The sequence below is a fragment of the Gadus macrocephalus genome, chromosome 3, assembly GCF_031168955.1.
Source record: "Gadus macrocephalus chromosome 3, ASM3116895v1".
NCBI classification, from domain to species: domain Eukaryota; kingdom Metazoa; phylum Chordata; class Actinopteri; order Gadiformes; family Gadidae; genus Gadus; species Gadus macrocephalus.
In genome coordinates, this window is record NC_082384.1 from 20,083,072 (window position 1) to 20,093,825 (window position 10,754).

Here is a 10,754-nt window from a genome sequence, read left to right on the forward strand (position 1 = left end):
TCACTTTAGTTAACCTGCTCCAATCTCCAGTCTACAACCAACCTTTCATCTTCAGTCGACGATGAACCTGCTTCCACTTGTTTAACCACTAACCTGCTTTCTGCTTTGGGCAACAACTAACGTTGTTTAATATTTAGCCAACAAATAACCAACCTTTCATATTTAGTCACTCACTAAAGATGAAAGGTTCTGGATAAATTGGCTCTGGATAAGAACTTCTGTAAATTTAATATGTATATTACGGTCCGACCTGGACCGGCTTGGGTATTATGGTCTGCCTAGACTGATTGGGGTTAGTATTGGGGTATTATGGTCTGCCTAGACCGGCTGGGGTAAGTACCGGGGTGTTATGGTCTGCCTAGACCAGCTGGGGTATTATGGTCTGTCCTGGATGGCTGGAGTTAGTAGTGGGGTATTATTATCTTGGACCAGCTTGGGTTAGTGGTGAGGTACTAGGGTCTATCCTAGACCGCTTTGGATATTATGGTCTTTCCTGGACAGGATGGGGTATTATGGTCTGTCCTGTACTGGCTAAGGTGAGTAGTGGGATATTATGGTCTGTCCTGGATAAAAAAAAATGGTTATGGGGTAAAAAAAAAAAATGGGGTAAAATGGTTAGTCCTGGACCGGCTGAGGTTAGTAGTTGTGTATTATGGTCGGCCTTGGACCAGCTTTGGTTAGTGGTGAGTTAGGGTCTGTCCTCGACAGGCTGGGATATTATGGTCTGTCCGTGACCGGCTGGGGTGTCGGATAACAGTAGCAGGAAAGCTGATACTTCAGCTCTTATCTGAAGTGTTTCTCTGACACCTTTAAAACTCCATGGAGATTATTACTAGGGGAACAAAACAGGGAAATGAGAACAAAGCCAATATACTTCATCACATTCTTGTATATTTGTAGGAAAACTATTTATTGCTTTTTAAATATAATTCAACAACTATTAATCAATAAATATCCATCCAGCCATCCATCCCTTGTGCTCAGCGGAGGAAAAAATAAATTCTCCTGTTTGCTGTGATGAATAGATAAAGTTAATGAGGGACCATCGTCTACCAGTAGATAACGCTTACGAGTTACCATTGTCTACCAGTAGATAAAGGTTATGAAGGACCATCGTCCACCAGTAGATAAAGCTGATGAGTTACCATCGTCCACCAGTAGATAAAGCTAAGGCCCATCGCCTACCAGTAGATTAGGTTAGGACCATCGCTACCAGTAGATAAACGTTAAGATGGATCATCGTCTACCAGTAGATAAATGTTAGGCCCATCGTCTACTATTAGATTAAGTTTAGGAACATCGCCTACCACTAGATAAGACTAGGACCATCGTCTACCAGTAGATAAAGTATGACCATCGCCTACCAGCAGATAAAGATTAGGACCATCGACTACCAGTAGATCAAGGTTGTGCAGGAGCATCGTCTACCAGTAGATAAAGGTTAGGACCATCGTCTACCAGTAGATAAAGGTTATGAAGGACCATCGTCTACCAGTAGATAAGGGTTAGGACCATCGTCTACCAGTAGATAAAGGTTATGAACATCGTCTACCAGTATATAAAGGTTATGAAGGACCATTGTCTACCAGTAGATAAAGATTAGGACCATCGTCTACCCGTAGATAAAGGTTAGGACCATCGTCTATCAGCAGATAAAGGTTAGGACCATTGTCTACCAGTAGATGAGGTATGACCATCATCTACCTGTAGATAAAGTGAGGACCATCGTCGACCAGAAGATAAAGAAAAGGATCAATGCTCCCAGTAGATCTAGTTCTATGTTTGCTCGATTTATTAATATATAAATATTTTTTTATACAAATATAAATATGCTTGTATAGGAATATAAATATGCTTGTATATATATATATATATAGATATAGATATTAAATTATATTTCCGAGAGGTTTCCCTTATCCCATTATTTATGGTTGTGGTGTTTCTCTCATGTTGTTGTTGTTGTTGTTGTTGTTGTAGTGTTTGGTTGCAGTGTATGAGTGTAGTGCTTGGTTACAACCTAGCTGCTTGTTGGCTTTGTTCCGTTCACAGAGGTATTCCTCGAGATAAACATACCTAGGTGGGGTTTGTCCATCGATTACAAATGACGAAACATCTTCGTATTTGATTGTGTCGACCGTGTCATGGGATTTCCAGTTTTACCTGTTGTCTGGTTGCCCTGAGACAACGGCTGTCGTCCAGCTGCCTCCCTCAGTCGAGGTGTGACGATCGCTCAGCTGAGGTGTCGAGACTGCTCAGGTGTGAAGACGCAGCAATGGCATCCAACGCAGCCCCCTTGGGAACGCTTCCCAGTGGGATTGGAATATTTACCTGCCTTCCCGATATTTTCTATCTCCCAGAACTGGTAGGTTCTATATTCTCTCAGGGTTCATATTAAATATGATTGCTGTTTTATTGATTCATAACAAGGAGTTGCTTAATGCTAGTTCCTGATCTGTTTGAATACATATTATTTACCAAAAAATTTGAATTTTGCTAAGTACGTTTGATTTTATTTATTTATTAAAGATGTACGGGAAAACTTTGACTGGCATACTAGCATTCACCACTAACCCTAACCCTTAATCACCACTCCTCAGGATTTTCATAATTATGGGGACTGGTATGTTGATGGTAACCTGTAGAGTACAACAGGACCTCCAGGTGATGTTACCTGTAGACTAACTCACCACTAGTACAACAGGACCTCCAGGCTATGTTACCTGTACAGTAGACTAACTCACCACTAGTACAACAGGACCTCCAGGTGATGTTACCTGTAGACTAACTCACCACTAGTACAACAGGACCTCCAGGCTATGTTACCTGTACAGTAGACTAACTCACCACTAGTACAACAGGACCTCCAGGTGATGTTACCTGTACAGTAGACTCCCCAGCCGCTAACCATTTAAACAGATCCAACTCAGACCAGGGTGTTTATGGTTTAGTGATGGTTCATGTGGTTGTGTCCTGGAGGTGTTTGGAGGCCTTGTCTGGATCCTGGTGGCCTCCTCGCTGGTCGTCCCAGCCAACCCTCAGGGCTGGGTGATGTTCGTCTCCGTCTTCTGCTTCGTCGTGACCTTCCTCTGGATGGTGCTGTTCGCCTGCGGGGCACATCACAACAAACCCGGCTGGGCTGCTGCAGTACGGAGCTCTTTAAACCATCATTTAAAACTTTACAACATGTGATCCAACATTTATAACATGAGTGTTTATTCACCAGAGTGATCCGCATTTATAACATCATTGTTTGATCACCAGAGAGTGATCCAACATTTATAACATGAATGGTTGATCACCAGAGAGTGATCCAACGTTTATACCATTAGTGTTTAATCACCAGAGAGTGATCCAACATTTATACCATGAATGGTTGATCACCAGAGAGTGATCCAACGTTTATAACATGTGTGTTTGATCACCAGAGAGTGATCCAACGTTTATAACATGTGTGTTTGATCACCAGAGAGTGATCCAACATTTATAACATGAGTGGTTGATCACCAGAGAGTGATCCAACATTTATAACATGTGTGTTTGATCACCAGAGAGTGATCCAACATTTATAACATGTGTGTTTGATCACCAGAGAGTGATCCAACATTTATAACATGAGTGTTTAATCACCAGAGAGTGATCCAACATTTATACCATTAGTGTTTAATCACCAGAGAGTGATCCAACATTTATACCATTAGTGTTTAATCCCCAACACTCCCCCCTGCTGGTTCCTCCTCTCTGACTTGGTCCTTCTCTTCTCTGTGCCGTCAGGACTTTGTGTACCACGGCATCGCTGCCTTCTTCTACCTCAGTGCCTCTGTTGCACTCGCCAGAGTAACTATAGAGATGAAGGATGGGAGCATTTTTCTGAACTACCAGCTGGATATATCTGCTGTGGTGAGTCACACTAGTAACAGTTAGTTCACTAATAACTATTAAATACCACTATGATATTTCTGCTGTCAGGAGTCACAATTATTGCTTTTGACTGACTATTTACTATCAACGTGTAACCATGAACTAATCACAACCAGCTGTATATCTCTGCTGTGGCGAGTTAGACCAATTACTATTTAGTAATAAATAATAACTAGTAACTTTTTATGATTAACTATTACTATTACTATTATCTATCAGCGGGATATGTCTGCTTTGGTAAGTCACAATAATAAGTTTTAACTCTTAACTAATTACTACCAGCTAGATATATTGGATACTGTATTATTAATAACATGCTGCTGTCCCCTTGGTAGTGTTATACATCCTTATGGTTATTAGGTAAAGAGTATGGTAGTGATGTACTGTCAATGTGGTTATGTCTCTTTGGTGTTGTAGTGTTGTAGTAATGTTCTGCCAACATGCTAATGTCCCCTGAGTGCTGTAGTATTGTAGTATTGTCAATGTGCTAGTTTATCCTGGGTGATGTAGTTTTGTAGTATTGTACTCTCAGTGTGCTTATTACTGCTGAGCGCTGTAGCATTGTATATCAACGTGCATATGTCTTCTTGGTGCTTTAGTACAGTAGTATCGTACTCTCGTACGTGCTAAGGCCTCCTGAGGGCTGTAGTATTGTATTAACAATGTGCTGCTGTTTGTCTCCCCATGCTGCAGGTCTTTTCCTACGTGGCCACGCTCCTTTACTTTGTCCACACCATCCTGTCGGCCATACGCTGGAAGTCTTTCTAAGCCTTCCTCCTGTCCAACTCCACCAGAGCCCTAGCTACACCCACTGGAACTCTACCTCCACCTTATGAACTGGTTCCAGTGAATCTGGTTCTGGCTAGCCTAATAAATCTGGATCTAGCTAACTAACCTAATGATTCTGGTTCTGGCTAGCCTAATGACTAATAATAGCTAACTATCCTAATATCAATTTATCCCTAGGCTATTAATTTAGCTAGCGAGCCTTTCAACGGGGTCATCCCTATGTTCCCCAGATCCTATGTTCCCCGGGTGCAAAGGGTTAGGGTCAGGTTTAGGGTTATAGTTAGGGTTAGGGTGAGGGTTAACCCTAAACCTAACCCTAACCATAACCAATTGGAGGAGAGGCATTCTAACCAATCACAGGCGAATCAGAGGCGAAAAAAGGCGGTACTTGCCCCTACCATCCTACGAAAAAAAGATTTGCTCACAGGGTCCTATGGTCCCCGATCACATGCAAAGCGGGGAACATAGGACCCGGGGAACATAGGTACGCTCCCCCTTTCAACAATACTTAAAAACGTTCCATCCATCTCTAATGAAACATACTGGAATGCACGCGCAGTAGTCCATCTTCTTTACATGCAGTCCTATGATATGCTACTACACATACAGTACATACAAAAAAAGTAATTAACTATTCAGTTAAAGGTGCTTTTAGTGCAAATACTGAGATTGTTTTTTATAACTGGGTTAAGGTTTGAAGTTTTCGAAAATGTTCCCACACAGCTTGTTTTCTATTGTTGTAAATGTTTGTTAAAAGAGAGATGATCAACTACACCAAATGCAGCAGAGTTCGACCTCTTTGTATTACCTTTGCTGTCGTTTTTTTTTATATATTTTTACAACAGCTGAGTTCATTGAACATTAAATGTGATTCTCTGATGTCTTCTGAGCATGATTTGTTTTTGTGAGCTGCCGTAATCAATAAAATACAACAACATCAGCAACAACCAACAGCATGGTATATGCAAAAAATAAAATAAAAATGTTTTAAAAGGGGAGCTATTAGCTCAAAGACATCCCCTTGTGGTGTATTCGTGTAGTACAAGGAGTAGTGCTGCAGTCTAGTTGCGGATGCGTCTCTGATACCATGCAGTCAGCAGGTCTTTCTCACTACCGAGAAGCAGTTTTTTAATCTACTCTACTTTCTGTGAGCCTTTCACAGCAGTTCACAGTCCCTGGTGAAACCACAATACATCACACCATATCCCTCTCTCTTCCTCTTCTTTAATCACCATAATACAGACAGCATCTCCCTCCCTCTCCTTTCTTCTTCTAAAATCATGGGAACCAGGTCACTGTTGGTGCACTTAAATCTAAACTCAGTATAAATAACCCTAAACTGTCTGCCTAAACCTAACTCTACCTATATCCTTATTTATCTATACCCTGATACATCTACCCTGAACCTTATGCTCTCTATACCCTAATCTATCTATAACTAATCTAATCTATATCCTGATCCATACCTTCATCTATCTACACAGTAATCTATAACCTGATCTATACCTTAACCTTAGTCTATGCATACCCTCATCTATGTATACCCTAATCTATGGATACCTTAATCTATCTATGACCTGATGGACCTATACCGTAACCTATATTCTAGTCCATCTATCTATACATTAAACAATCTATGCCCTCATAGATATACCCTCATCTGTCTATACCCTCATCCATATATACTGTTATCTATAACCTGATCTATCTACCTCAACCTTTGTCTATGTATACCCATTCTATCTATAACCTGATCTATCTCTATACGCTAATCGAGCTATTCACAAATGTATCATGCCCTTTTCTATCTAAACTCTTACCCAAATCTGTCCATACCCTAATCTATCCATACACTTATCAATGTATACCATACTATTTGTCTGTATGTCTGTCCCAAACCCTAATCTATACCCAAACCGGAATCTATACATCTAATATATATATATACCTAAACCTATAGATTTAAACCCTAACAAAACTAGGCCTGAATATGAACCTAGCTACACCTACATCTAGAAGGACCCAGGACAACCTCTGCCACAAAACGCCTAACGAGTGTCCGGCTCATGTCGCCCCGACAGCACCACGGCGACGGCCTCGCTGCTATTCTTGTTTCCATGGGAACTAACGCTGAGGATCGTGTTGCAGAGGTCGCAGCGATGCTGTTGACGTGTTTTAACATTTAATGAGCAGCTTAGGGGTTCAGCCGACATTTACTACACTGGGTTTATTACTATAACACTGCCCTAGAACCAACTGTAACAGTGCCCAAGAACCCGCTAAAACACAGCCCTAGAACCCACTAGAACACTGCCCTAGAACCCACTAGAACACTGCCCTAGAACCCGCTAAAACACAGCCCTAGAACCCACTAGAACACTGCCTAGAACCCACTAGAACACTGCCCTAGAACCCACTAGAACACTGCCCTAGAACCCACTAGAACACTGCCTAGAACCCACTAGAACACTGCCCTAGAACCCACTAGAACACTGCCCTAGAACCCACTAGAACACTGCCCTAGAACCCACTAGAACACTGCCCTAGAACCCACTAGAACACTGCCCTAGAACCCACTAGAACACTGCCCTAGAACCCACTAGAACACTGCCCTAGAACCCACTAGAACACTGCCCTAGAACCAACTATAACACTCCCCTAGAACCCACTAGAACACTGCCCTAGAACCCACTAGAACACTGCCCTAGAACCCGCTAAAACACAGCCCTAGAACCCATTAGAACACTGCCCTAGAACCCACTAGAACACTGCCCTAGAACCCACTAGAACACTGCCCTAGTACCCACTAGAACACTGCCCTAGAACCCACTAGAACACTGCCCTAGTACCCACTAGAACACTGCCCTAGAACCCACTAGAACACTGCCCTAGAACCCACTAGAACACTGCCCTAGAACCCACTAGAACACTGCCTAGAACCCACTAGAACACTGCCCTAGAACCCACTAGAACACTGCCCTAGAACCCACTAGAACACAGCCCTAGAACCCACTAGAACACTGCCTAGAACCCACTAGAACACTGCCCTAGAACCCACTAGAACACAGCCCTAGAACCCACTAGAACACTGCCTAGAACCCACTAGAACACTGCCCTAGAACCCACTAGAACACTGCCCTAGAACCCACTAGAACACTGCCCTAGAACCCACTAGAACACTGCCCTAGAACCCACTAGAACACTGCCCTAGTACCAACTGAATCTCCCCTATAACCTGCTAGAACATTTCCCTAGATACTGCTAGAATACTCCCCTAGAACCCCCCCATATAACCTGCTAGAACACTCCCCTATAACCTGCTAGAACCCTCTCCTAGAACCGGCTAGAACATTCCCCTATATACTGCTAGAACCATCCCCTATAACCTGCTAGAGCTCTGCCCTAGAACCCACTAGAACCCTCTCCTAGAACCGCTAGAACACTGCCCTTGGTATGATCTGCTGTGGAGGGGGATTTTGAGGGTCGTTTGGTATGGTGTCTGTTTGAATCGGCTTGTGAGGTGTCACAGCATGTACTCCAGCGGCTCGTCAGGGTAGGGTTTAATTCACCTACAGTAGGAGAGGGGGAGGTGCTGAGTTCTGACATTACTCCTGTTGTTCCAGTGTGTGTGTGTGTGTGTGTGTGTGTGTGTGTGTGTGTGTGTGTGTGTGTGTGTGTGTGTGTGTGTGTGTGTGTGTGTGTGTGTGTGTGTGTGTGTGTGTGTGTGTGTGTGTGTGTGTGCGCGCGTGTGCGTGTGTGCGTGTGTGTGTGTGTGTGTGTGTGTGTGTGTGTGTGTGCGTGTGTGCGTGCGTGTGTGTGTGTGTGTGTGTGTGTGTGTGTGTGTGTGTGTGTGTGTGTGTGTGTGTGTGCGTGCGTGTGTGTGCGTGTGTGTGTGTGTGTGTGTGTGTGTGTGTGTGTGTGTGTGTGTGTGTGTGTGTGTGTGTGTGTGTGCGCGTGCGTGCGTGCGTGCGTGCGTGCGTGCGTGCGTGCGTGCGTGCGTGCGTGTGTGTGTGTGTGTGTGCGTGTGTGTGTGTGTGCGTGTGTGTGTGTGTGTGTGTGTGTGTGTGTGTGTGTGTGTGTTTCTCCTCTGCTCCTTGTACGGTCGGGGACAGCTCCTGCTGGGACTGCATTAGAGATAACGGGAAGTATTTTCAGACTAGTTATGTTAAATTTAGAGTCCTTATCAAACAGAGTTCCCCACCTCTCCTTGCACCTCCTCCTCCACCTCCTCCCCCTGCTCCTCTTCCTCCTCCTCCTCCTCCTCCTCCACCTCCACCTCCTCCCCTTCCCCCGGAGAGCAGTTGGGTAGCGCTAGGTCAGTACAGCCTTTTCAGCCCCAGCTGACCAGGAGAACCTTTGTCTGTACAGTTTTCTTCTAGATACCTTATTCTCCAAGTACCTCATACCATCTCCTGCATCTCCTCTTCTCTTTGACATCCAGGTAGGCTCCCATTCTTCGCTTGCTCACGTCAATGTTAACATTTCTCCGAAAGAAGTACAGGCCCCTAAACTAATAGTGCACCGACAAAGACTTTTCTATTTCCACTCTGTACAAATCAATTTGTCTACAATATTATTTCGGGAGTGCTGCAGATTTAGATTTCCAGAGAGCTTTTTTTCGTCATCAACTGTCAACAATTGCCCAATTGTGTTCATAAATGCCTCTATAATGATTTTTTACAAGTATTTTTTTCCATTATATTCATTTGATATCAAGCCACTGTTCATATTCAGGTGATAGAATGGTAGATTCCTTACAGCTGAAGACCCAAAATGCTTATTTGTCTTAATTATCTTTTGTTGTCTGATGCTACTGGAAAACATGAATTTCCTCAGGATAAAAGTTAAAGTATTTAATTATTTATCTTCTATAACTGTATCGGTGTAATAGAAGACAGTCCAAATATACATTGAAATGACAACATTTGAATGTGTTTTAACTTTTAAATATCCAAATTTGCCTAGAATGAGTTGATGCTGACTTCCTTTTATGAATGCCTCTAGATATACCACACCAGCAACATTTAAAGCCTGTCTTCTTCTACACTGGTTATCGTTCCAGGAGGATTTCTATCACCATCTACTTGGTCTGCAGCCAGCAGCGTCGGCATGGGGGAAGTTGGAACACCATCCCTCTTTCTTTCCTGTACTGTCTTCCTCCTCTTCGTCCCTGCTTCATTAGCAGCCTCCTCTGCAATGATCTCCGTCACCAACAGCTCCGACACCAACAGCACCAAGTGTGGAGGAAACACAGACTGTCTGCCAGGAGTCATCCTTCCTGTTTGGCTTCCCCTGGACCCCCCATTGGGTGAGAAGCTCGCCAGAGCCGCCATCTACTTCCTGGGCATGATGTACATGTTCTTGGGGGTGTCCATCATCGCAGACCGCTTCATGGCGTCCATCGAGGTCATCACTTCCCAGGAGAGGCAGGTCACCATCAAGAAAGCCAACGGAGAGAAGGTGGTGACCACGGTACGCGTCTGGAACGAGACGGTCTCCAACCTCACCCTCATGGCTCTGGGCTCCTCCGCCCCGGAGATCCTGCTGTCTGTGGTGGAGGTTTGTGGGCACGACTTTAACGCCGGCCAGCTGGGCCCCAACACCATCGTGGGCAGCGCGGCCTTCAACATGTTTGTCATCATCGGCCTCTGTGTCTCCGTCATCCCGGACGGGGAGCACCGCAAGGTCAAGCACCTCCGCGTGTTCTTCGTGACCGCGGCCTGGAGCATCTTCGCCTACACCTGGCTGTACCTCATCCTGGCCGTCATCTCCCCGGGGATCGTGGAGGTGTGGGAGGGCCTGGTCACCCTTTGCTTTTTCCCCGTCTGCGTGGGTTTCGCCTACGTCGCCGACCGCCGGCTGCTCTTCTACAAATACATGCACAAGCGCTACAGAGCCGGCAGGCACAAAGGGATGATCATTGAGACGGAGGGAGAGCCCGAGCACCTGTCCAAGGCGGATCTGGAGATGGACGTACAGACGGCCGTGCCCCGCGTAGAGGAGCTCCGGGGGGAGGCGAACGAGGGGGAGAGAAGTTGCGCCGTTTA

General features: G+C 44.7%; 2 protein-coding genes across 4 annotated transcripts in view; both read left to right on the forward strand.

Moving 5' to 3' along the window:
* Positions 1 to 1,946: 1,946 nt before the first annotated feature.
* LOC132454507 (myelin and lymphocyte protein-like) lies at positions 1,947 to 5,586 on the forward strand. The gene is made up of 4 exons (XM_060047914.1): positions 1,947 to 2,362; positions 2,977 to 3,144; positions 3,772 to 3,897; positions 4,612 to 5,586. The coding sequence occupies exons 1-4, from the start codon at positions 2,273 to 2,275 to the stop codon at positions 4,684 to 4,686; spliced, it is 459 nt and encodes a 152-aa protein (XP_059903897.1). The 5' UTR covers positions 1,947 to 2,272; the 3' UTR covers positions 4,687 to 5,586.
* A 3,401-nt stretch (positions 5,587 to 8,987) lies between these two features.
* Positions 8,988 to 10,754, forward strand: part of slc8a1a (solute carrier family 8 member 1a) — a 10,248-nt gene continuing 8,481 nt past the window's right edge. For 2 of the 3 annotated variants that reach the window (XM_060047848.1, XM_060047850.1), the window contains exons 1-2: positions 8,988 to 9,148; positions 9,770 to 10,754. The exon at positions 9,770 to 10,754 is cut by the window's right edge and continues 669 nt beyond it. In XM_060047848.1, coding sequence (XP_059903831.1) covers positions 9,817 to 10,754 — 938 coding nt within the window. In that variant the 5' untranslated portion in view covers positions 8,988 to 9,148; positions 9,770 to 9,816. Of the gene's footprint in view, positions 9,149 to 9,711 lie in introns of all 3 variants that reach the window. The other variant, XM_060047849.1, reaches the window with a different exon arrangement.

What these genes read in the sequence shown, in the direction of transcription:
- LOC132454507 (XM_060047914.1), top strand. Translation starts at nt 2,273, where the DNA reads ATGGCATCCAACGCAGCCCCCTTGGGAACGCTTCCCAGTGGGATTGGA. An exon ending in AACCCGGCTGGGCTGCTGCA is followed by an intron (nt 3,145 to 3,771) that starts GTACGGAGCTCT and finishes CTGTGCCGTCAG; the next exon opens with GACTTTGTGTACCACGGCAT. An exon ending in AGCTGGATATATCTGCTGTG is followed by an intron (nt 3,898 to 4,611) that starts GTGAGTCACACT and finishes CCCATGCTGCAG; the next exon opens with GTCTTTTCCTACGTGGCCAC.